The sequence below is a fragment of the Lissotriton vulgaris genome, chromosome 8, assembly GCF_964263255.1.
Source record: "Lissotriton vulgaris chromosome 8, aLisVul1.2, whole genome shotgun sequence".
Taxonomy (NCBI): Eukaryota; Metazoa; Chordata; class Amphibia; order Caudata; family Salamandridae; genus Lissotriton; species Lissotriton vulgaris.
Genome location: NC_141696.1, coordinates 1371417024 through 1371444957, shown reverse-complemented (window position 1 = coordinate 1371444957; position 27934 = coordinate 1371417024). Strand labels below are relative to the sequence as shown.

Below are 27934 nucleotides of genomic sequence, written 5' to 3'. Positions count from 1 at the left end.
CTGGAACAGAGACTATATCAAGGATATATTCCTTACTATATGACATTGTTCAAGGTTATGATGCAAGGTTCAGGACGCACCCCTAGTAGAAAATTTCAGCGACATGCAACACCCTAAAAATAGCTTAAGGTGGTGTGCACTGGAGAAATTCATACAAAACCCAAGGGGGGTTTATCTGATTTCAATACTAAATCTCGGTGATTGTAAATGGATACATTCTTTGAACTCAGTCAACAATGGTTTGAATGAACTAGAGAAGATTTCAAGACAGGCAGGTTGGTTATATCTGAAGTAAGTAGCCATTTGAGATTTCTGTATATATTATAAGGAAGATTGTGATCTCACCTTTGGATTCCTTGCTAGACAATGTTAATATGTGCTTTAAACATTGAATACGAGTCATATATTCCTAATATGCACACAGGGAGCTAAACACAGAATCTGTGACACTTAAGACTGTCAACTGATTTTGTGATGTATCATCTTGGAAGTAATCAAGCCAGGAAAATTGAGCTATTTATTTTGATTGTTAGTACTCATTTCATTTTGAGGTACTATTACTTAAGTTGCATTACCACCGAAAGCGTTGTAACGGTTCCCTACCCCAGATGACATGTGGCTTACTATTAACCACCGGACCGGGCGCAAATATTCTTACTACAGGAGCTCTTTAAAACCCACTTGATGACATATTACATTGTTTACAAATTCCACGTTTGATCATACACAATGGAAGGAATATATCTCATTACCCTGCATTTTTTACTCCACAAAATATTTGACAGCGCAGGGCTTTACAACGCATTCCATTAAAACGCATTATCCATTACAACACAATTTACTATTATAACTCCACACATGCGTTGTAATGGTTTGCAGGGTAAAGCCCTGTGTTTTTTTTGTTGTTTTTTTTAAATATATTTTTATTGCAGGAATTAGACAAAGTTGCATGTTGGTCCACTGTAAGGCAATCGGTGATGTAAACACCTGCGATGAAATAACACTAATACACGGCCATTTAGCCCACAACCCGGAGGTCGGGCGGCGTTTATGTTGAATCAATGCATGTGGGTCCAGCGGCCGCCTAGTGATGACCAGTCGTAAACTTCTGCTTTTCTAAACAATAGGAAAAATCCCTCCCCCCCCCAGGTAAACAAAACACCCCCCCAGAGGATTGAGTCTCAAACCTTCAGTGCAATAAGTCTTCAGTGGTGTAAAGCCCTGTGTTGTAAAAGTTTTTGCAGAGTAGAAAATGTGGGGTAATGGACTGCGTTGTAACGCAGTTGTTGTAAAGGATGTTTACCTAATAGAAGCCACTGTTAGTTACACGAAACCCAAAAGACAACCGAAGAGATATCGATGGGGTTGTAGCCCATGGTCAAGTTCACTCGGCAGAGAACGAAGCCATTTCCTTGATCCTGTTCTCTGACCGTCACACACTAGTCTAAGCGCTTGTCTAATTGCTAGTCCAGCTGCAGATTGAAATTGGTGCTCGCTTATTTATTCAGTGTTTTGTATAGCGCAAACCTGACCCAGAGGGGTATCAGAGCGCTTCACAGTACAGGACATGATTACTTTTTCTTTTCTACAATACAATACTCTGGATAACACTTAACATCTTATAAGCCGCAACGTTCGGTCAGCTGTATTCTCTACGTACATGCTGACGTGGCATACGCAGGTTACTTAATTTCTCGCTCCGGGCACGTCTTCCCTTATTGCTGATGGGAAGAGTCGCAGGTCGACTGATTTGTTCAGCACTCTGTAGGTTAATTCAGTTTTCGTTTCTGAAGTCAAAGAACCCTTCTCAATATGGTTTGGGTCATTTTTTAAGTGGCAAAGGAGCACTAGTATTTAGTAAATGCTTGGGTTTTACACCATATACTAAATCGTCATTCTTTATTTTTTCTTCTATGGTGACTTAAACTTTACTAGAAACCTACTCTGCACCAATACTTTGGATGCCTTACTTTTGAGTATATGATGTCATTTGTGGCTGTATGGAAGCAGGAATTCGGCTCTGTATTCTACGTTACATGGATGAATCCCATGGCCCTTTATGATCGTTGTCCCAGAGCTGGGACATACTTAGAACTTCTTAGATAATCACGAGTGATCATTATCTTTTGTGATGCAGGTCTAAATGCATTTACGATGTAAAAATGTGCGATCCCTGCTTTTGAAAAACTATAAGAAAAATACTACAGGTGAGAATCATGAGTTCTGCCTTTTTATTGGATTGGTTTTTATAACACACTAACACTCAGTCCATTTTTTCTTACCACACAGACTGTGCACTATTAATCGTTTAGTCTTGAGGAAGACCCCTAGGTGATGGCCTTCAACCACACTCATATGTCTTTCGGGGGTCGAAACGTCGACGGAATCTAAATTAGCGTTCCATTTCCCAGCAGACATATCTATGTCAGAAGATTAAACCATGTGGCTGCCTTTGGAATAACGGCTATTTGGACACTTGAATCTTTCATGTATTTATGTTTATGTGATTTTATGTTGAAAATGTATATGTTTCATTGTGTCTAACATATGTATAATGTATTGAGCATATTTGTTTGTAGAGCCTTAACTTATGCACTTGTCCTATTTTTCTGCATGTTACTGGGATACCCCATTATTATTACTGGTCTAAAGAAAAAGGTATCAACGTTTGAACTATTAGGATTTGGGAATTTGCAAATACCCATATGATATTTAATAGACAGATTCCCCTCACTCCAGGACCCTTTTCAAGTACAGCCAGATGACACAGCCAAATCCCTATTCTTAACATCACTGAATGCTAAGAAAATGGCCGGGGGTCCTTGTCTTCCTTGCTTTGGTCAATCAGGTAAAAATGGTCCTTACATTCTTTGCTGGCTGTCTGACATGCATAAAATTCATATGAGCCTGGTAAGTAGGCACAGGCAATAACTGCCTTGAGGTTATGTTTGCAAACAGCTTTGGAACAGAATTAAAGTGAGATGTGTGTGTAGGTGCTACTAAATTATGGGCCCTCGAAGGCACAGGTATCACCCTCACTGGTGGTCTCCACCATAGAGTTTTTAATTTCAAAGTATTTTATTAGTTTTATACAAACAAGTACAATAGCATTCTGTCACGGGGTTAGCCAAACGAGTTTGTACTAGATCCTAGGATTATGAAATTATGACTGCAGCCGCATAAATGTTTTACCAACATAAGGGAAAACAAGACCAAAGAATGTGGGTCTGTAAAAACTATTATTTTTCTCGCTTCCAAAACAACCCACTGCTCTTTTGTAATTTTAGAGAGCCTGGTCCCTTTATAATTTTTAAGAGCACTCTTGATATTGGGTATCCCTTCAAGTGACCAAAACTATCAATTCCCACATTGTTAGAATTAGTCTTGCTGTTGTATGAATTCTAGGGGTCCGATCAGTCCCTTTAACTGGCAGAATAGATGACTGATTTCGCTTTCAATCTGTAAATTATTAGACCATAATTTGGCTAGTATATGAAACTGAAATCGGTTAATGCCAAGCCTCAATAAGCCTTCTGTGCCTCTTCATTCACCCTGTAGCATTATGCTTAGTAAATTGTTTATTTCTACTTGTAACCTAACCCTAATGACCTTATTACTATTTTTTAAACCATCACTTGAAAGTGTTCCCTCATCAGTGCCTAAATGCCTCACAATTAGGGGCTCATTAGGATTGCGGTTTTTCCGCATCCTCGGGGCCGGCGGAAGCCACCGCCGGCCCAGAGGATGCGGAAAAACCGCAGCAGACTGACCAAAGACCCACCGCCACATTAGGATGGCTGGTGGGTCCTGGTTTCCGTCCGCAGCTTTTCCGCCGCGGCTGGCTTACAACCGCGGCGGAAAAGCTCTAATCTGGTGACGGTGTCTCTCAGACACCGTCAGGCAGATTAGGATGGGATGTAAAACATGCTTTTCCGCGGCGGCTTTTCCGCCGTGGAAAAGCATGTGTAACTTCACTGTGGGGGCCCGTTGCGAACCCCCTAGGTGAAGGGGGGTATGGGGGGTGCACATGGGGGGTACCTATGGTACCCCCCTGCATTTGTATGCAGAAAGCGGCAGGCACCGCAAGGTGCCTGCCTCTTTCTGCATGCAAATGCAATGACTGCATTTTTAACATTGCCGCGGGTGCAGCTTGAAGCCGCACCCGCCGCAATGTTAAAAATAGAGGATGTGACTGCTAGGCTGGCGGTCACATCCTAATCGCACAGGAGGGGACTCCACAGCCCATGCGGACGTCCCCTCCTCCTCAGTGATCGCGGACGGACGCAAGTCCGTCCGCGATCATAATCGGCCCCTTAATGTGGTCTCTTGTATCTGGGGCACGTGCACCAAGTCTTCAGGGCTTAGGGTGCCTGTCCCTGAACTGCAGTTCAATTTCTCCCATTAAAGGAGCAATACAAAATAATACTCCCATACTGAGCGTTAAATAATGGATAATTAAGGAAAAAGTGCAAACAAAGGGGGGCGTGGCCAAGATGGCGGGGTGAGCGGACGCTTCCTCCCGTAGCTCCTCCGGCCCAGCTCCGCTTGAGCCCCGATTTCTGCGCTTCTCTCCCCCCGCGGCTGCATCGCGGGTGAGAGGACTGTGCCGGAGTTCGTGGGGCACATTTTGGTGCCACTTTGGCTTCTGTGGCCCCGGGGGAAGTTCCCGAGAAGTTCATTCTGAGATCGCTCCGAGGAGAGGAGCCCGGGTCGCCCCGAGGAGAAGAGCTTGGAGGCGGAGCGTAGTGCGGCGCTGTCCGCACGCCTCGGCTGGCCCGAGTGCTGAACAGCGGAAAGCCTGTGTTCCCGGGGGAGCGGACTAGACGGACTCCGCGGAGTGAGGTGGTTCCCTGGCCGGTGCCCTGGCAGAGGGCACCATTGCTGGACGACGAACCTTAGCCCTGCACTGGCGGTTCCCACCCCTACCCAGAGCCTCGAAGGGTGACGACTTGCGAACTCCGCGCCTGGAGGCGCTGGATGGCGGAGTTCGAGCGGTGCCCGGGCCGGACAAACCAACTGGTGGTGGTGGAGGGCATTGGTTTCATGCTCTCCGGACCCGTTACCATTTGAGACTCGCCCATGGACTTGCTGGCCCGGGCTGCCTTCTTGGGTCCCACCCTCCCGCCATCTTGTCTTTGTGTGGCTGAGCCCAGTGATCCCTGCCCGCGTCCTTCTCGCACGGGAGCCTCGGCTGGTTCTGGCACCGACTCATCTGCTGCCCTCCCTGGGAGCACGAAGCAGGAGGCCCATACTTCGGACGTTGCTGCCTGTCCTACTGGCCCGGGGGCCGTCTTGCCCAGGCCCAGACCGCCATTTTGTCGCCTGTGACGCACTACCCTTGTCTTCGGCGAAGGCCTCACATCTGGTGCCCACGAGCGGCGGAGCTCGCCTACAGCAACTGACCCTGGGCTTTGCCGAGCCCCAAGATGACTGGACGACGAGGCGCAGCGCGAGGAGACCGCACTCTGCCGAAAATGCTCGGCAGGTCCCAGCAATTACGCGACAGGACGCAGCCGTCCCCGGGGGCCTCCCGGGCATCGACGGACGCAACTGTGGGCGAGCCGCCGGTCACGCGGTCCTTCATGGAGGACCTATTCAGCTCCCTCAAGGAGGACTTTCAAACTCTTAAGACCGAGGTGGCTGGAGAGGTCCGGGAGGTGCGCAGGGAGGTCGAGGGCCTGGGCGAGCGGGTCGATGCTGTGGAGACGGCGGCTCAACGCCGCGATGAGGAGATAACCCACCTCCAGCAGGATGTCCTCCGCCTCCGGGAGCAATGTGTTGAGCTCCAGGCCCACTCGGAGGACCTCGAGAACAGGTCCAGGCGGAACAACATCCGGGTGCGGGGTGTTTCATCCGCGGATGAAGGTGCGGATCTGATGGCTTACCTGCAGGACCTGTTCCGCGACATCTTGGGGGAAGGAGCGGACTTCCCAATCCGCATTGACAGGGCACATAGGGTGGGCCGCCAACGCCAGTCATCGGCACCCCGCCTGATATCCTGGCATTCTTGCCGGATTTCCCCCTAAAGGAGCGCATCATGACGGAGGCCCGCAGGAAGCAGCCACTGACCTTCCGAGATAGACCTGTGGCGCTCTATCAGGACTTGTCCGCCATCACACTACAGAAGCGCAGGTCCTTCCGCATCGCTACGGACTTTCTGCGAGAGCACGAGACAGCCTATTCCTGGGGTCACCCCTTCCGTCTTATCTTTCGATGGAATGGGGTGCTGCATCAGCTTCGCTCCTTACAGGACGTCTGCGGAGTGCTGGGTCTTACTGCTACGGAGGAGGAAGGGGCTACACCCGCATGGAGGCGCCCCGAGCGGCGGGGCCGACGGAGGTCGAGAAGGCGCCCGTCGTCAGCACCGGCGAGTCGTCCAGACTCGCCCACCATCAGATCTGAAATGGCGGAGGCCCTGAGGACTGCGGCCAGGAACTTGCCTGAATCTACTGGTGTGGCCTTAACGGCCTAATTTTTCTCCGGGGGGAGAGGCTCTTAGCTTTGTCGATGCTGGGCTGGGGGCTGGGGGGGCGAGGGGGGTGGTGTGTGGCTGGACGTCCACTTGACTGTTTTCTGCAGACTCGCCCATTTGGGCCGGACTGAGACTATGGGGTGTTGTTTTCTGCTTTCTGTTTTGGCTGGTTGCCATAAGGGGTTTTTGGGGGGGTTTCACTGTTGGTTTGTTGTGGGGGGGGTCCCGTCCGAAATTGTCCGAACGTGTACGATGCCGCTTTTGGCCTTCCCTGCACCCCTACCCCGCGCGCCCCCTCCGCTGATCCCCCGCCTGCGGCATAGCGCGTTGTTTCCCCGGAGGCGATGCCACCCCTGAAAGTTGTGACCCTTAATGTTAAGGGTCTGAATAACCCCGTGAAACGTAGGGCGATCCTTTCCCTGTTGGAGGGGTCGCAGGCGGATATCTGCCTCCTGCAGGAGACCCATTTACTTTCCAGGGATTGCCATAGGTTGCGCTCTGCTAAATTCCCCACGCAACTCTTTTCCTCTGCTGCGACTAAGACCGCTGGGGTGGCCATTCTCCTAGCCAGCTCCTTTAGGGGGGAGGTGTTGTATAAACATGCTGAGCAAAAGGGGAGACTTTTAGTGTATCGCATGCGCTTGGGTGGTGTTGCCTTTACGGTTGGTTCGGTTTACAGCCCAAACGACCACCAGGATCGTTTCCTGGAATCGGTGTTGGTGGACGTCACTGCCTCGCCCGATCGCCATATCATCTTGGGGGGAGACCTGAATATGGTCTTCGACTCCACTTTAGATAGGTCAGCCCAGCGCTTCCCGCAGACAGGGGAGCTTTCTGAGGCGGTACAGGACCAGATTGCGGAGTTGGACCTGCATGACCTCTGGCGCACCATGCACCCCACCGATAGGGACTACTCCTATTTCTCCCACGCACACCGCACTTATTCGCGGTTGGATTATCTTTTGGTGAGCGGCCCGCTTCGCTCGGCCGCCATGGCGGCGGACATCGGGGTCTTGTCCCTGTCCGATCATGCGCCGGTTTCCGGAGTCTTTGCGTGGCCGGCGGCCCCCCCTTCCAGAGGGATGTGGCGGCTCCGAGACACGCTTCTCCATAAGAAATCGGTAGTGAAGCGGGTGGAGGAGGTCATCCAGGACTACTTGACCCACAATAACAACTCTGACACGTCCCTGGCTACGCAGTGGGCTGCTTTGAAAACAGTCGTCAGGGGAGAGTTTATCTCCATTTCCTCGGCGGAAAACAGGGAACGCCAGCGCAAGAGGGAGGAACTGACGGCGCAGGTTAGGGAGCTTGAGCAGGTCCACCGCCGTACGGGGGCTCCTCGTGTTTGGAAGCAACTGAAGGCGGCACGGAAACTCCTCTCTGCGTTGGATCTGGATCGGGCGGAGTATGCAGCGCTGCGCCTGAAACATGCCTTTTACACCGGCGGGGACAGGTGCGGTAAGCTCCTGGCCCATAGGCTCAGGGCCGCGCAGCAACGCAATGTGGTGAAGGAGCTGGTGGGAGTGGGAGGGATCCCGGTTTCCGGTGACGCGGAGGTGGCAGATACCTTTCGTTCCTTTTACGAGGCACTGTACGCTTCAGAGCCTTCCCCACCGGGAGAGGCTGAGGCCTATTTGGATTCCGTGACCCTCCCGGCCTTGGACCCCTCCCAGGCGGACCACCTGGAGAGGGACATCCACGTGGAGGAGGTCATTTCCGCGATCGCGCGGCTGAAGCATGGTAAAGCCCCGGGTCCGGATGGCTACACGGCCTTGTTCTACAAGACCTTCTGTCCCACTGTTGCTCCTCTCCTGGCCCGCTTGTTCAATTCCTTCTCCGAACCGGGTGCCATTCCACCGGACCTCCTCTCGGCGACTGTGTCGGTTATCCCCAAGCCGGGGAAGGACCGGACCTTGTGCGGCTCGTACCGGCCCATTTCGCTCCTAAATGTGGACCTTAAGCTTTATACCGGAATCTTAGCGGCCAGACTGGGTCTACACCTACCAGGTTTGGTGGAGGCGGATCAGGCCGGTTTTGTACCCGGTAGGCAGACGGTCGACAACACGAAGAGGGTGACGCACGTGCTGGAAAAGGCCTCACGCGTCCCGGGGGAGCGGATGCTTCTATCGGTCGACGCGGAGAAGGCCTTTGATAGGGTTCATTGGCCATATCTCGAGCTGGTTCTTGGGAAACTGGGGATCGGCGAGAAGTTCCGCACTATGGTCTTTAACTGCTACAGGCGACCGTCCGCGTCAGTGCGTGTCAATGGACACAGCTCCGGCAGCTTCGCCATTGAGCGAGGCACGAGACAGGGTTGCCCCCTCTCGCCGCTCCTCTTTGCCCTTTATATGGAGCCGTTTGCGCAGAGGATCCGCGACAACCCGGACGCTATTGGGGTGAAGATGGGGCAATACACACACACTGTCAGCTTATACGCGGACGATGTCTTGCTGACCCTAGATGACCCCAGGCGGTCACTCCCTGCCTGCGTCCAGGAGCTGAATGCTTTTGGCCGCGTCGCGGGCTTTAAAATGAACATGGCCAAGTCGGCTGCGCTGGATGTGTCGCTTTCTGCCGACACCAGGCGGGACCTTCAAAGTCTCTTCCCTATGCAGTGGTCCTCCTCCACGGTGGCTTACCTGGGCATTTTGCTTGCCCCCTCCCTGCCTGCTATGGTCGCGGCTAACTATTCCTCTCTGGGCAAAAAGATCAAGGAGGAACTCGGCCGATGGAACAAGGGCCTACTTTCGTGGCTAGGCCGTATTGCGGCGGTGAAGATGACAATACTATCCCAGATCCTGTATCTTTTTCGCGCTCTGCCTCTTCAGCCCCCCGTGGGTTGGATACGGCAGGCGCAGGCAGACATCTCCCGCTTTGTGTGGCAGGGCCGAAAACCTCGGATGACGCGAGTCCTCTCCATGCTTGCCCCGGAGGCGGGAGGTCTCGGAGTCCCGGACCTCCGGAAGTACTTCCAGGCGGCGCAGCTCCGGTACCTGGTGGAGTGGAGCCGGTGGGAATCGGACAAACACTGGCTCTTTCAGGACCAGGCAGTTGCAGGCCGTACCCTCCAGGAGGTCCCGTTCCTGCGGCGCATCCATCGACCACCTAATCTCTACGCTTCCTTTATCACCCGGGTCCCGCTAAGAGTGTGGGACGCGGTGTGTGAGCTTCGGGAGCTCACCACTTTTCCATCGCCGTTCACTCCCATTGCTGGCAACCCGGACTTCACCCCGGGTCTGGAGCCGGGGGCCTTTTCCCACTGGGTGAGCGCGGGATGTAGGGCGCTTTTCCAGATCTACGGGCCGGAGGGCGTGCTCACCTTCCAGCAGCTCCGACAGGAGTTTGGCCTGACGGAGGGAGACAGACTGCGTTACATGCAAGTCCGCCACTGGGCTCTTCAACCCCCCGTGCGTGACGTCGCCGCCCGTTCGATTACGCCCTTTGAGCGATGGTTGGTAACCCGGGCCTCAGACGCCAAACTCATCACGGATTTGTATAAGTTTCTCCAACCCCCGCCGTTTCATTACCATAACCCAGGGAGGGAGCGCTGGCACAGGGAACTGGGCAGGACCCTGAGCCACAAGGAGTGGGACAAGATTGCATATCGGGCGAGGCACTCTGCGTACCACACTGGGCTGACGGAAACCTTCACTAAAGTGTCCACCTATTGGTACTACACCCCGGAGCGGCTTTACGAGATGCGCAAAATAGGCGATAAGGGTTGCTGGCGCGGCTGCGGACAGGAGGGTACCCTCAAGCACATTCTCTGGGAGTGCCCGGTGCTGTCGGCCTACTGGAAGGAAGTCTTAGATGAGGTGGACAGGCATTTTGAGATCGAGCTTCCGCGCTTCCCCGCGTATGTCTTGCTTGGCCTCCCCAATGATTTAATGTACCCGCTGAAATCCCGCAGGGGCAGGCAGATTGCGATTGCGCTAGGCTCCGCCGTCCAGAATATACTGGTACTTTGGCGCACCTCCACTGCCCCCTCTATCACTGGTTGGTTGCATAGGCTCTGGCAGGTACTGGGCATGGAGAAGATATCGCTAACGGTGGCTGGGAATGTTGACCAGTTTGAGGAGCTCTGGCATCCCTTTTTGGCACTGCTGTCCACGGAATTTCGCGAGCTTACGTGTCCACGGTACCTGCGCCTCCTTAGGCTGACGCCGCCGGCGCCAGCGGCGGAGTGAATGTGCGGATTGGGGGCCGAGGGCTGGGGGTGGGAAGTGGAGTTATATACTTCTAATGCTGACTTTCGGACGGGGATGTTGGGGTATTGTTTTCTCTTCTTTCTTTCCTTCCTTTTCTTTCTCCTTCCCTTCTGGGGTCGAGGGGCTGGTGGAACGGTATGCTTCTCTTTCACTGTGTCGCGGAGTGTTATTTTGGCTTGACCTTGCCTAGGGAGTGGGGCCCTACAGGGGGATCGTACACAATGCCTTATTGCCTATGTCTCTGCCTTGTTACCCTCTGGGGCACCCTGTCTCCCTCTTTTCCTTCTGACTCGCTGCAACGTTTTGCTTCTTGTATTGTATGTTTACCTGACTTCCTGCTCCCCTCCCCTTGTTCCTTTTTATGCCTTAATAAAATACTTTAAACCTAAAAGTGCAAACAAAGAAAATCTCTCTGGGTGGATCTGCCTCAAACATCCAACAGGATAATCAAGACCCTCGATATCTGTGGCTGATGCGGTTTGACTCTACATGCAGAGACAATGAAGGCTATGTATATGAATTAGTAAGATTTGTGAGTTATTGTTCTCACTGCGTCTAACTCCAACTGCAGATTGTGCAATATATCCACAAGTAATGACTGATATAAGATCTGTATTTCATTTATTAATAATTCAAATTCAATCATTGGGAAAGCTTAGTTAATTACCAACGTAGACACTGCTTCCCTCCTCTATATGTTGTGGACAAGTTAAAATGTAGTAATTTAAAATCGTATAAGTCAGGATAATATAATCGTGTCTTTACATGATGTTATTATCAATTTATTTGTGTTAATAGACACAATGTTTTCGTGCTACCTCCCTATTTATTAAGATAATAACGCTCAAAATAAAGATCTTATGGAATTTTATGAAAATGTTTTCTCAGCAACCAGACACTAGTTTTTGACACTCTAAGTTGGCCAACACTGCCTCTCCACGCTATTTGCTGTGGATTATTTGGAATATAATAACTTAAAACTGCCTCAAGTCGGTTCAAAAGAAGCATGTCCCTATCAACATTTTATTCTTATGCTATTTTTCTTTGAATGAGAACAATAACATTTGAAACTAAGATCAAATGGATATTTATGTCAATACTGGTTTAGCACCAGATGATCGGTTTTGACATTTCAAAATGGCCGAGTTTTGCTCCAAAGAAACATGAGACACATAGCGTAAAGCACTTCCGGGTCATATGGTTTAAATAACTGATCCGGGTGGGGCTCTCTATTGAGGCTTTTCTGAATGCCGGATATCGTGTATCCTGACAGTTTATGCTGGAGATCACTGTGTGGAAGTAAGTGCCTTCAGCCGCATGTTAATATACCGCGTAGGCGTAGCCGTATGTAATTCGTTTGACTATTTTCGCATAATATAATTTAGTTGTGCCAAATGTCGATTACAATCATTTTTGCTGGATGGTTAATTGTAACAACCGAAACCATTGGGTACTTTTACCTGACTTTAATAATAATGCGAATGAGCACGTTAACAAAATACAGCGAAATTGCAGCAATATGCATCCGAATAGGAGTAGGTAAATGAAGAGGTCACGGCCGTGCTCTTGTTTGTCTCTACTTTTACCAGACTTTAATAATAATGCGGTTGAGCACATTAACAAAATACAGTCAAATTGCGGCAATGTGCATCCGAGTAGGAGTAGGTTAACGAAGAGGTCACGGCTTTACTCTTGTTTGTTTCATACCGCTTGTCTTGTAATACTTTTTTGTGTTTTTTAATAACTAGCAGCAGTACTAAGTATCTAAATAACGATATCTTAGGTTTTGCTAAAACTCTTTTTACATGACCGCGAGTGCATTTCTGCTAGGAATCAATAAAACTGGATTCCTTTAGCCATAAGCCAGCTAATGTTTAAAAATGAATTATACTGACACATACAATAACAACCTAACTGCTACCCATGCACTGATACCACAGTAGGTTGAATGACTTATCTAGGATTAATATATGAGATGTAATAAGAGCTCTAGGTAATGCAAGAATATGCAGCATGATAACAGCAAATATCATGTACTACTTGTACCTAGATCGGGAGAACCATACAGCCAAATCACAATACAGCGTGATGATTGTACAATACGAACAGTTTTGAAGTAGTTTGGCAATCGATAAGCAGGTAACTAAAATACCGCTCTTTAAAATAAAATGTCATAAAAATCAACTAGGAGGAATCCTTCATGATATGTATTGGTTTATATTTTTAGAAACATCTAGGACCACCTTAGAAAATCACCTCTGTATAGGTGGAGACCTTCAAAGTCACGCTTGGACTTTTTTGCGAAGTAAGCTGTCTTTAACATGTATTACTTTGACATTTACGCCAAAATACTTTCTTGATTATTAAAAAAAAACCTAATATATGGAATGTTGGTCGTGAATTTTCACTGCGTACAATTGTTTTGTATATAAGTAATGGATTAGCCATAGAGATGAAAGGCATATGATTTTGACACGGATATGTTGATAGGATTGAAGAAGTTATTGTTATTGTGAAACTAATGAATATTACACTTGAGTAATTCTTTATATTCATGTTTTTAGGGATCACAACTGTTTATATACTTTACTGTCCTGAAGAAGGTCTAAAGGATTAACTCAACCGAAGACCGAAACGTCTCCATGTTCATGATTAATTTGCACTGATGATTATTTTATTATGATGGAATAGATGTCATCTTTTTGATTCATTTTGGATTGGTCTGCTTTATAAATGAAATATTGGTTGATTTTACAAGTCCTTTTTTCATGTGTTTATTACTGTGTTTCAACCATAAATTGTTGATATGTACCCTTTTGATTTAATGAGCACTATATAAACTAAAGCATTTTATATCAAAAGATTCATTACTCTGTGTCTCTCTCATCTCTATTTCCAAGTATTTACACATTTAGGTTTTATGAATGCTCTGGCTGTTTCATTGAAATTGAAGGTATATTCTGCAGTGTCTGAGTAGTCAGATTAGTTTTTGTGATTATTGTTAACACAGAATCACACACTGAAAAGTAATTATTTGAAGCAAAGTAAAAATGTCCTCTCTCTTTTCCCTTGTTCCATCTTCTAGTTTTTGCAGCTGTTGTAGCTTACAATCCACTGATTCTGAAAAGGAAATTCATAGCATTATAACTGGAACTGGAGATTCTCTACTGTACCGTTTCCCCTCAGACATGGGAATGGCCATCATTTTCCTTGAAAATGACTTGGTGTTATCCCCCTTGAAGAGGAAGTGGCGTCATTGGTGACTTCTAGGAGAGCAACAAGCGAGCGGAGTTGCAACTGCGGCGTCTGAGGGGAAGGCTCTTCAGTGCCTGGACTCCCAGTGAAACAGAGGTTAAAATGCATTTATGGTGTTCTGACAATGCCCGCTCAATTGTGTTGTCATCTAATAACTCTATGTCTTTAGCTGCCTGCAGTTCAATATTCTCTTTTGTACAGGCCTGTAGCAGGTCAAGCATCTTGTCCTTATTGATGCAGTGCCTAATTAAATATGTAAGGCCCTTAACTATTTTATGACAATAATCTAATGTTCAGAAAATAGTATGCACATTTTCTTTCCCTGCTAGCCTCGATTCTTTACTTTAGACTAGGAAGCCCTCTTCTGGCCCGAACTCAGTTTATTCATTCGACCACTCCACCAAGCTGTATCCTTTACTTCTTCCTCTTGAGTCTATTCATAACCAGACAAAAGTGTTAGGTACATTGTATACAGAAGAATCTGGCTCCTTTTTTACTCTATGTACCAAAGTCAGCTGTATTGTCTCAGTTTCTATTTCTAATGATCTGAAGTATGAAGGCCCTCCAGAAAGTCAAGTCCACCCTTTGAATTCCTTCGCTTAGGCCCTGGAGCTAGACATTCTCCCTCCCACAATGTTTCTCAATATCTCTATGGTTAATGCTGTAACAAGATATAGGTCTGTGGTTCTGTATTTCTTTGGCCATACCTTTTAGGATCTTCAGTTAAGAACTGCTTCAGCAATCTAAAGCAGGGAGTGGGGCACTGGAGGACAGACGCAAAAGATTAGAAGGGTTTGTGTCTTTACTTTAGAAAAGAGCAATGTGGCGTGGATATCTACATAGGTAGACAACTGTAGAAAGGTTAAGCTTGGATGAATCCCCAGTACAAAGACTTATGGATTATGGTTCAGGAATGTGTGCAAAAGAGCGCTTTCATTTCACTTTTGAAGATTTTGAGGATAGATTAACTATGATGGCCAGTGGAATGGAGTTCCAAGGTTTTGGTGCACAACCTTAGAAGGAACGACTGAGTTCCCTCTCTGTTCTACAGGTTGGTAGCTCAAGTACAAGAGCACCTGAGCTGCAAAATTCTATTGTGAACATGAGAACTACTTTTATAGACTGGCAGTGTGAAGACTGAGAAGGGTTTTTGTGTATGATACTTTGCAGGTTTTTAGTCGGGAGGTAGTGAATGACAATTAACATTTGTGATTTATTCAAATTTCTCAGTTCAAGAGATGAATTTGGAGCAGCATGAAATGCTGCTTTCACTGGAGTGTGAAGTGTTCTAAGTATACCAGTCAGCAGTGAGTTAACATAGTCTAATCTGGACCAACTGCTTGAAATGTTTGACAACATGTAGAGGTATAATCTGGAACTGCACTCCTTTAGTCAAAGTGTTGAAGAGAGATTGTCCAGAATAAAGCCGGCATAGTGCATAGACATGATGTTCAGGAACCAATTTTTTTTTTATTATATCCCGGACGCTTTTCTATATATGTTTCCTAAAGTCTTATCCATATTGTCTTTTGTGAAGGAATGCCGAGCTATGTAATTGTGTCGTCTTCTACCACAACAGAATCAGGATCCACACCAACCTTCATGTAGTAGGTTCTGATTTTTTTTGTGACGTTTCTGCATAATGTAGATTGCGACACGTGATCAATGAATGGGTTTCGTTGGGGTAACAGCAGTAGGGGCTGCACTAAGTGTGCCAGAAGGAAGTGCTAAAAGCACATTCTGGTTAACCTGCATTTACTGCAGTAAGCTCATTTAAAGAAAAGAGATTATAAAATTACCGAAAATGCAGTAATACCACATTATATAGAAAAACCCTAAGAAGGTGTAACACCAGTCATAGGTTGGCGTTAGCTCCTCTGCTCATAAACGCCAGGACGGGGTACTTAAAACCAGGGACAGAAGGTATCAAACCAGAGCAACTTTCATAGAATAGAGAATGCAGGACATATAGAAGCATAGAAGACAACAACCTAGAGATGAAAGGGATTATTGATAGTTACACCGCATGATTAAAAAAAAAAAAAAGCAACATCAAGGTTAATACCAAACATCCAGATAATAGCAAATACCACATCGTCTACTGTCACCTATTATTTCATTCGCTTCAACTAAGATTATGTATACTACTTTATAGCAGCAAATCTGAGTTATTTGCTGCGGTATAAATATCATGAGCCCCATTCACAAAGCCCCAGTTTTGTGTAGTTAATCATATTCGGCAGACCACTTGTAGGAATCTACAACAGACCAAGGAGAACTCTAATTGAAAAACACAAAGAATTTCCAAAGTAGAACAGAGCATTTTTCACAATAAAGAAATCCTTCTTCCACACCCACCTTTATAGAATATGGCATGTGTTTCAACACTTAGCCATCCTGGAAAGTTAATTACACCTTCCTCTTCACTAGAGTAGGTTAATAGGCTTTACCAGGATAAAAAAACTACTTTTTTATGAATATACTCACAAAAACAACTTTGGCGTGCTATGCATTTCATGATTATCATGGTTTATTGTAATTAAATAAAAGTATATTTATATGGTTATATTTAAAGCTTGTATATATGTCGTAACTTTTCCCGGAAAATCCGCAATCCCTTTCCTTCTTCGGTATTTACAAATCCATATTCTTAAATGCAATTAGGAAACTAAATTCCAACAATGTTGATTATTTCTCTGAATTAGATTGTCGATTTTACTCTGGCAAATTAATGCGCCCTAAAATCCACGATAGTTACAATTACGCCCAATTAAGCCTTTCATATCACTAGAAATAATATAAGAAACAATTATTTTGATGCAATGACATGTCCTGTGCTAATTCAAATCGTAGTTTGTTCTGCAAAATTACAACTATGAGATTGGTTACTGTGTTCCTCTATTTCACCTATGACTGCTTTAGCAGTACCCACTCTTCTTTCGAAGATGTCCGTTAAGAAAGATGATCGAAAACTAAAAACATATTAAACTTGCATTCTGAAGATCCCAGTATTCAGAGTAGGAGTCCTTGCCAACGCCTTTCTTCAGTTTCACTGATTTTTTTTTAAAATGTTACAATGTGTCACTATGTTACAAAAATACACAGCAATAGATACCTATACGTAAACGCAGAAATAAAAATAGCATAGCGATGCAGTGACAAGAGGGAAACAAAAAAAAAGAAACCTTCAAAGCTTTTATGTAAAACTGTTACAGTACCCTTAACTTTCGCATATAATAATGCGTACATGAAAACAAACCAAATAAACCTGCAAGTACCTGTCATTCGCTCTGAGGTACAGGTCAACATCTTGACAATTCTGCAGCATGTGACCCGGAAGATGAACCTGAAGTGATGAAGTGTCAGCAAAAAAATTCTGCCTTTGCACTGTATAAAGCACAGTATGGGAGCTTAAGTTAAATGTAAGAATACCACACATTGCTTTTGCACTATTCTTCTCTTTCTCGAATTGTTTGCGTTTGATCGGAGAATACGAATGCACTATTGCAATATTATTTTAATTATTTATCAGCTCTTCATTAGTTAGAAATTATCAACACAAATTTGCATTGACTTTAGGTCATGACAGACTTTATACATGATGTGAAGTTAACCGAGTTAGACAATTCACATATTTTAGCCATGTTGTACAGCTGCATAACAGTGCAGCATGCTAATAGTAAAGTTAGAAAACAGCGCAATGACGCAGCCGGCACTGGACTCATCATAGCGCTTTCTGCTTCTTCTGGGTCCGGGTTGGCAAGACGGACAGGGAGAAGTGAGCAGACAAGACCGACAAACAGGGAGGGTGGAAAGGGATTGGGAACAGAACAGAAATAAAACAGCAATATGATGAGGTGCTCTCTATATCGCTTTTTTGGGTTATAGCAGGTGGAGGGGAAGGCAACAGACAACTGGAGGGATAAAGCAACTGGACAGCAGGGGTAGGTAGAGGGGGTTGATGAAGGGGAAGAAACAATAGGAGCACAGGGGAGAGAGAAAAGAAGCAATAGGAGGGGACGAAGAAATATAAAAAAATACCTGAATCACAGCACAAGCAGTGGATGGACACTACCAAAGTTAAATCAATCAGCAGTTGGCCCATGCTCCACACCAAAGAACAGGAAGTAAAGTTGGCATGGGCTGGCGAATTAGGCGACAGGAAAGAAAAGTGACAATGAAGCAAACAAATGGTAAGCAGTGAGCGGAATCCAAGATCCTTATAGTAAACAATAGCCTCCGTAGAGCCAGTGCATGCACTGTCAGCAGGGAAGATCTAAACATCTATTGCCATAGCAACACAAGAAACAGCTTAGAGTTTTTCCAAATGTAGTATATATAATAGATACTCTTTGTTACCCATGAGGTAATCTCGAAGAAACAGCTTAATTTTTTACCTAATGTAGTATCCGAAATTGAAACTAACTCAAGAGGTAAACTCGAATGTATGGGTCTTCATACATTACATATCAAAGTAGGAATTTAAGGTTGAAGACTATCTTCAGCCCATCCCAGCGGACAGAGTAGATAATGCTTCATTCAGTCCATCCCTGAAAAGGAAACATACAAGACCGAACCATGAAGCAAATGGCGGCAAGCAGTTAGATTAATCGAGCTTTTAAAAATATAGTGCTTCCTGCTACCCAGCTGCTAAAAAATAGATCTCTGCCCAGGTGAACTCAAGTTTTATATAAATATATATGCAGCTGACCATGCACAACTGTTCTATTCTACTATCATTAGATACCTTTTGGTCGAAGGTGTAATGCATGTGACATTAAAACTTCTTGAGAGTATGCTTATCTTATATCATCAAACACCAGCAGTGCTTCACACTACTGCTGAAGCCATGTTAAAGAGCAAGTGTTGAATGTAACTTAAAAGGATACTGCAGCAACATGCTTTCAAGACCTTTGAAGCAAATGTCCACCAAAAGTTATTATCTCAGCATGCACTGGTGTCCAAGAACCATGCCATGCATTTTTGAAGACAACAAAGCATAAATGTGGGCATTTCTTCTACTCGAGTTTCTCTTACCAAGAACATTTCAGATACCCTTCCCTTTTAGCCTGACAATCTACCTCAAATTAAGGAGAAAAGTAGAATAACAGGTTTTGCTTTTAACCGCTTTATAATTCAAAATGTTACTCGCTGATTAATCAGTTGTGAAGTCTTCACAATAGGACATCTATTTCATACATGAATTTACACATTGGTGTCATTTAGTTTACTTTGAATGAATGAATTTATTTGTAACTTATAACAGCATTTGAATGTTGTCACTTTGCTTCACCTGAAAGAGACATGCCATAGTTAATATGCACCAATGGAATATTAAGATCTCACAATGAATACCTATTGCTACATTATGTACTTGATACGGAGCAATGCCTTATTACAATATTGTTTTAGGCATAATGCATTTGAGTAATTCACTGTGAAAAAAATCTGAACGGTTTAGATACACATTAAACCGCCGTTATGAGCAGCCAATTTCACAACTAATGTACCAAAGTAACCTGGAAATTAATATTTTCTTATACCTATACAATCTTGTAGCTTCCTGCTAAACTGGCCTCCAGTAACACATCTGGCCTCACGGTCAAAAAACCGGCCCCCACCCTACCGGCCCACCGGGAAAATGCCCGGCGCCCACTACGGCAAGTCCGGCCCTGATTATGCAGAGGTTTTTGGAACTTCACACCTATTTCTGCAAATACAAGCGGACTTTAATAGCCTTGGGAGCATAAACGTTAAAACAGGTTGTTTAATCGCAAAACCAAGCCCCACAAAACAATTCTGATTAGGTGAATTCAATATATTGTGTATACTGAAAATATGAATACTTGCACCATCTTAGTATCAATCCTGCATACTGACTTGCAAAGTATTAGGAGATTGTGTGCATATAAACTATGGTACATCAACTAAATTCATGGATTACTGGATCATTTTCACATAGGAGTTATATGCACCAACAGATTTATTATTCCATGAAATATGGGAGAACAATTTGCTATACAGTGCCCCAAACAATCTATTAATCACTGTAACCACATTTGAAAGCATATCTTAAGTGAAATAAAACAAACAAAAAAATCAATAAGTCACTCATAAACATCTCACCATTCTGGTCCCTTTATATTACACTGCAATTTTATTGAAACGCTTTCAACAAAACAGTTTAAATAGAAAGAAGGAGACTGGTGAGTGGCTTTTTAATTAAAAATGAATACAATCTCTTAGGTGCGCTATTGCAAACACAGGGTAAGTGAATGGTAAGTAGCTCCTAAAACAAAAAGTTTACTAACAATTTTGTTTTATGAACCTTGGGCAATAATATCCCATCCTTTGCACGAAGGTGTGGTTTGGGGTTCTCCTAAAATAATGAACAAAATAATCTTTCTTACGCTGCTAATCGTCAGCTTGAACACTGCCACATTATTGGTAATGCAGTAAGCTTTAGAAGTCCACCACATCTGTTCTAATACATAATGCGTGGCTTTGAAGCCACCGGGATGGCTTTTACAACAGATTCCCAGTGATGAATTGTACGCCACAACCAAAACATTGTAATATCGGAACGTAGGACGTGATTTTACACAACAGCAAACATTTATTTCAGTAATGGTAAACAAAACAAGTAAAAAAAACAAAGTAAATAAGCAGGACTTAAATTATTTGGTAATGATGCTGCTTCTTTAAACATTCTATACAGTAGTAACTGAGGGTTGAAGGCTGCAACTTCCATATACTCGAGTCGCTGAGGAGAAACTGCCTGTCCCTGGAGACACTGATATATAATCAATATCATCACTGAATAGGATTTAGGAGGTTTCAAAGACAGACTCTGAAATCTATTGCTTACTTCTTGAATCCAACCAGTTGTGAACAGTAACAGAATCTTAAATGCTGAAAAGCGGTGGAAAGTCGATAAGAAAGATGCTTCCTCTGCATGAATAATGCAGAAAGGTAATAGAAAAAATACAGAAACAATTTACTTTCTATTGTTATTGCATAAGTATTTCGTTTATTTCAATCAAGACTAGTTCTGTTTAAAAAATGGTTTAGTTCCATCAGAAATTGAAATTGGGAATTTAAGTCAAAATGTGACCATAACTGAAAATTCCTCTGTGGACTGAATAGTCAGAAGCAGCAATCAGAGGTAATGCTTCAAGTCTTAGATTCACAAATTTGTGAGGATAAAAAGTGCTAGATAAGATTAACCTGTACTATGCAAAAAATTAATCTTCCACTACATTAATTTTAATTTAGATTTTTTTCCTCCTTGGAAATCCGGCAACTGGCACGAGGCGGCGTAGTCAGCTGAGATTCACCCTCTGTTCTGCTGAACTTCACATTGGAAATCTGGATAAATCTAAAGCATCATGGAGATGTCAAGGAGATTTCTTTGCCTTATTTCTGTGGTTGTAACAAATCCGTTCTTAGTATTCTTTAATACCTGGCTCGTAACCAACCAATCTGGCAGCATGTGGTCCTTGTTAGGCCATTAAGGAATGGATTTCAGCCACTGAGAACGCCGCTGTTTGGCAACAGGTTTATAATTACGATTAATCCACTTTCCTCCTACAAATCTAGAAATGTAAAACAAAAATATGTATATTGCAGAATTTGCATAAAAGCACGTTTTACAGTAATTCAATCTACAATAATACTGATTTGGGGGCATTAAGGAAAAAGAAGTCACATTTAATGAACGATCATAAAATCTACCTCTTACATCCCACAATAGGAATCTTATCCAGCCTGAAATGCGAGGACTACACTAGGATCAATCAGTAGTGCACCTAATAAATGAAGACTAAGTGTAGCCCAAATCATACTAGGCATAACTGCCAACAATACTAAGTTACATGAGCAGTTCTGTTGTAGACTATTTTTTAAAGTTGGATTAAACCCTGCTAAAACTGAACTGAACATGGTCCATAAACATAGTTCCAACTTAGTAAATATCTAAACATCCATACATTTATGTTGATTGTTAACTATAAAAGTAAAAAAAAAAAAAAATGTTGGTCCTTAATCATTGATGCTAATTTTGTTTTTAATTCTGCTATCAAGTAATAAAGGAAAATGGGCTGAGAGGGAACATGCAACAGAAGGAAGAAAAAGTAACACTGGAGACCAAGCAGGATCTGTGATTTAAGAGCAGACCACTAAACGCTAAGGCAGGAACATTCACAAATAATGTATCTGCCATCTAATTTAAAGTTATGTTTGGAGACTCTTCACTTCCCATTCTGTATAAATACTTTTAAATCAGTCTTGTTGCTGTTTCCCATTCACATGGACTACATATCAAAATAAGGCACAATGTGAAAACAGATCATATATATGCTAACCTTTAATAAGTGCAACACAACTCTGGTTATTCAGGTGGAGCATAAGGTTATTAGATGTCCAGTAAACTAGGACTTCTACCAGAAACATCTCAGACTAAAGTACACGGTCTATTTATTTAATGGAGTTCTGTAAATGATTAAAAACTGGCTATTTGTTTCCATAAACACTTTGCATGCGGCTGAAGAATGTTATGGATTCTCGCCACTTTTCAAAGACTACAGAAAACATCCAGTTGTTTACTATCACTTTTAAACATGGTGTACAGCTCAGCCATTTTATAATGTATTCTAACCACTTCCATGCTCATGACGAGCTCAGCTCGTCATGGAGTGGCCATTCATTTCAATGGAAATTACACTGAAATCCTTGAAGTGCCGTAGCACCCAAGTGGCTAAAGAGGAGAAGGCCAAGAGGTAGACCGCATCTAATGTACACCTATTGATTGTTAATAATTTAGGCTTGCTCAAAGCATGTTGTAATATCCTCAACATAAAAACGTATGGCATCTCTCACCAAACACCAAATTGGTAATGAGTTGGAACATAGCAACTAATTACACAATCTTTTAAAGCTCTTCAAAACATCCAGACGATGGGAAAGCCTTTCCTAATGCACCTCAAGAGAGGGACGGATATTTTATTCTTTCCTGAAAGAGCTCTTCACCCTTCGGTCTTTCTATCCAGTGGTTGGATGAAAAAATGCATAAGATGTCTGCCTCTGATTAGAGGTAGACTTCTTAATAGGAGAGTTTTGTGGTCAAGATAAGAGTATAGTCAGATTGTGTGAGTGTTGACTACAACATCAAGTTAAGAACAGACAAGGCTGCAAATACCTTTGGCATCTTAACTGTATCTTGATGTATTTATTCTACCAATGTCAAAGGACAAATACGAAAGGGACTTGCCGCTCTACTTCCTCATCATATCTCATCAAAATTACATTTCTCTTTTTGTTCCCCATCTACATCTTACACAGCCGAATTCCACCACCTCTAGTACCATTGCACACTACCCTTCTGTCATTTCTACAACACTGGGGAAAATGTTGACTACGATCACATATCCTACATTTCGCACTCAAATTAAGTGGGCTCAAACTAAAACACAGAGTCTGGTTCCCCAGCTTTTACTTAAGTTACTCTGTGCAGTGTCTAGAAAAACATTTTATTCTCAACAGTTAAACTATACTTCCCATTCTCTTTCTAATCTTTGTCCAACTCTTCTACATATGAAATTAAATGAAAAAAATGTATAGAGCGCAAAACATTCACCAAATGGTGTCAAGGCGCTAGCTCATCAATCATGACAGACTGGACAGTCCAGAAACACATCAAAGATTAAACAGCCAGGTCTTCAACGCCTTCCTGAACCTGGGAACAATCAGATTATGGGCATGAGATGGGCGAAAATGGCGAGCAGGAATGTAAGGCTTTAGATTCTGTTTAAAAAAGCTAGGCCCTATGTCATGCGTAGCCTTAAAAGCAATTCAAAGAGCCTTAAACTCGATCCATCTCTTCACTGGCAAGTAGTGTAATTCTTTGAGCACCGGTGAAACATTTATGTCTTTGAATGTTCAGCAAGAGACGTGCCGCAGCGTTTTGCACGATCTGCAGTTTGGATAAGCACTTCTTTCGCAGGTTGATGAAAAGCCTATTACAGTAATCGGCTCTAGATATAACAAGAGCTGAGACTACTAGTTTCCACAGCTCAGCCGGAATACATGGGAGAATCCTTCTCAGTAGTTTTAATGTGTAGAAGGAATGGGATGTAACCTGGTTAACATGGCTTTCGAATGAGAGCATAGAGTCAAACATGACTCCCAAGTTTTATTTATTCGTAGGAGTCGGTAATGGGCCCAGCTCCAAAGGCCACTGAGCAGGGGACCAAACATTAGTATGGCCACCAAAGAGTAAGAACTAGGTCTTCCTAGAGTTCAGTTTCAAGCAATTGGTGGCCATCCATTCACCAGCCAGATGTGTTGTAAACGAATCTAGGACCCTAGTGTAACTTTTCCTGATTCATGCCCTTATATAGGTATACTTTACCCTATCCTTATATAGGCATAGAAATCATTACAATATTTGGCTTGAGCCTTACAGCCCAAATACGGCAAGGCTACTTCCACTTCTGAGAATTCACAACGATTTCTTGGAGAAACCCGCCTTCAGCAGCTAGGATCTTCCCCCTGATTGAATATTAAGTTATCCAAGAAATCCTGGAGTTTTCTAGGAAATGAACCTTTGAGTGAAGTTATTAAGTCCAATCATGCGTCAAACTCGGCACCTTCATGGTATAAATATGCCTACATTTGCCCAAACTAAAACACGGTGGTTCTTGGAGCAGATCGACTAACTACTTGCCCGACGCCCTGCAGCAGCAAGTGCCGAAGGAAGCCGACCCTCCAGCAGACGCACTGAGAGACGCTGTTTCTTCTCTTACCGAAAAATCCAGCTCCAGTGTTTCCAGCTTACCCTTGTGGGTATCTGGGAGATGGAGTCCTGAGAGAGAGATACAAGACCTCCTTCATTCTAAACCAAGGTACGGAGCTGATTAGACCCTTAGAGAATTCTTGATTAGACTCTTGGCAGATTCTAGGCAAAGAATACTAAACTTAAAACTACTCCTAAACTTATTTCTTCCCTTGTGCTAGGCTTAGGTCAGGTACATCGGGGTAGGCGTATTTTAGAAGCACCAGTTGAGTACTTTTAGCCATCTCTTTTATCATTGTATGTATTTTATGCATTTTATCTATTTAAAGTAACTTATGGCTTAGAAACCATATCATGCTTTTACAGTACTACTTTATAATACTGTTTGTATTATATGCCTTGTACTTTATAACCAGCATTACTATTGTAGCAGTACATTTCTCATGCTTGAGATAGAAGACTGTTCAATAAATACCTTTTATTGAAAACGCCCGTCTCTCTAATTTCTCAGCAACTCTGGTGAAACGAAGTATACACGATTGACTGAGTAAAATAGTTATCTATTGTTTCCGCAACTCTGAAGATTGATTTCTTATTCTTGGGAAACAAAGTTGACATGTTACATGGTTGTCAGGAACTAATCCCTTCTTGTACTTTCGAGAAAGTTTCTAGTGACCTCTGAGCTAGCTAGCACACACATAATTAAGTCTAATATATGCGGTAGAGACCTAGTTGACCTTAGTCCTACGTCTAAGCTGCAGTATATATTTTTCCGATGAGCAGAGCCTATTGGGAATATAGGAACTACACTACAGATGAAGACATGTGTGAAATGGTGCAGCAGTGTCAGCAGGCGAGCCTGTCACCGAGATCATAATCTGGGTGTCACCAGCATATGAAATAGCTGAGAAACCCATGGACCTGATTAACCTAGCCAGCGGTGCAAAATAGATCTTAAAAAGGGTTGGGCTCAATGAAGTGCCCTGTGGCACTCCGCATGGCAAAGTAAAGATCGGTGACTTGAACTCATCAAGAGCCACAAATTGCTCCTGGCCAGACAGGAATGATTCAAGTAAAGCAAACGCTTTCCCTTTAATACCAATCCCCCTCAGGACTTCTATCAATTTTTGATGGTTCACCGTATCAAATGCAGCAGAGAGGTCAAGCAGCACAAGTGCTGCATTGCCTCCTGCATCAACTGTCTGCCTAAGTAATTCGGATGCTGTGATCAGGGCCAGTTCGGTGCTATGATGCTTTCTAAACCCAAACTGAGTAGCATTCAGGAACGCATGATTCTCATTCACAGCCACGAGGGACCACATCTGTGGGCAACGGCTGTTTGCTGACTCTCTTGCCTGGTGCTGCCAGCGTTGGCCTTTTCCCCCCTCCTCCCCTCCCTGTAACTCGGCGAGGCGAGGGAGGCACTGGGACCACAATCCCCAGCACCCCTTGCGGCGAAAGACGCAGAGGACGAACCAACCGCGCCCAGAGGCGCATATAACAGCGCTGAGCCCCCGCGTCGTGGGAACGCGCGCGGGACGCGCCGGGAGAAGCCCGGGACAAGGGCCGGACAGTCTGTGGCAGTCCGGGGCAGGACGAGGCTGGGCTGGGCCACGGACTGTGGACGTTGTAGCAGAGTCTATTCATACCCGCCAAAGTGAGACTTACGATTTTCCTGTATGTTTGCTTTCATTATTGATTTGCAAGGTATCAGGAATTGAGCTGACATAAGCCCTCTATTACTGTATTTTGGTCTTTGTTTTCCTTAACTGAACGCTTTAGGATAAGTTGATAGTGCTAAATTTAAAATAGACACTGAGCAACTAGATTTCCTGATCAGTATTATAGATGCAAAGATTGAAAAGATCGTTAAACCCCTAATGGTTAAACTTGATCTGATTTCTGTGGAAGTAGTTGGATTAGGAGGCCTTTTGGGTACCCACATCGATATAGCTGAAAGATCTAGAGCTGTTGACAAGGGCTCTAGCGTTAATAATGATACATCTAAGTTACCCAATGGGGGCTCATGCGCAGTTGAAGCAGTTGCACCTGACCCCTCGCAAATCGTGTGCCAAAAAAAACGGCAATAACAGTCCCAGAAGGAAGACGGGGCGAACAGAAGTGAAGAATAAACGTTTTGTTAATTAACCCCTCGACTGTGCACCATATGTGGTCGTTTTAACCAATGTACCAACCCCCGAAATCAATTCGACCCAATACCCACAGGAATCACACGATTCTCTTAAGAATAAGACAGTCTCATGGCTGCACAAACAATGTGGGTTCCCAATTACCTATGCTGATCAAGTTTTAACTACCAGAAGGGTTCATTGGATCGGCAACTCTAGTAAGTCCTGCAGGGGCGACTGTGTTATTGTTAATTTTAAACATCCCCAACGCGCCACAACTGTCTTGTTAAGAGCGGCCTCCCTAATTTGTGACGAGAATAGTGTGTGTTTGCGCCCGCTTGGCTACTTCTATAGCCACCTTATTAAAGTGCCCCTCGACAACAACAGAAGTAGACCTTATATACCTATCCATCACTCAGTTATTAAGGTTCCAACGCAAAATAGATATCAAGCCTTAAGTTTGTTGGATTCAAATGACTGACTTAACCAGGTTTGCGGGCCCCCTGTGTGTGTGATTCCCAAGAGTTTGGTGAATGAATCAAGCGAAAAGCATAGAGCCTCAAAGACAATCTTGACGTCTAATTCAGATCTGACTAACGATAGTGGGTCCAAAATTGTTTTTATAATAGGGAGCACGGCAAACGATCAAAGATTGGTGGATGTAGATAATCTAAATGCTGGTATTGATGTGGAAGAGTATAGTGGGGATGATATTAATTATAATATTGCCCAAGACCAGCTTGTCTGTGGAAATATGAAGGGAATATCAATTGTCAGTTGGAATATTGCTGGTTGGGCCTCTAAAGGAAGAATGTTGGGGTGGCCTGATTTCATGAGATCACATGACATCTTGTGTCTTCAAGAAAGTTGGTGTTCCGTAAAACCCAGCTATGAGGAGTTTGTTTGTTACCACCTAGAAGCATTAAGGTCGCGGCACGGTAGAGCAAAGGGCGGATTGCTTATCCTATTGTCTTTAAATTTAACGTTGACTGTTGTTAGACATTTAACCGTAGGAACACACTCCCAAATCTTATGGATTAATGAGAAGGAAGGCCATGAGGTGCTTTTAGTTAACTTT

General features: G+C 44.3%; 1 protein-coding gene across 6 annotated transcripts in view; it reads right to left on the bottom strand.

Moving 5' to 3' along the window:
* The window catches only part of SON (SON DNA and RNA binding protein), a 614305-nt gene that overhangs the window by 91589 nt on the left and 494782 nt on the right, over positions 1-27934 (bottom strand). For 2 of the 6 annotated variants that reach the window (XM_086935337.1, XM_086935338.1), the window contains one exon: positions 19165-21530. The exons of the other annotated variants lie outside the window; for them this stretch is intronic. Coding sequence is in view for 1 of the 2 variants with exons in the window: in XM_086935338.1 (XP_086791464.1) it covers positions 21507-21530 (24 nt within the window). In the remaining variant the exon portion in view is untranslated. Of the gene's footprint in view, positions 1-19164; positions 21531-27934 lie in introns of those variants that run through there. 6 annotated transcript variants of the gene reach the window in all.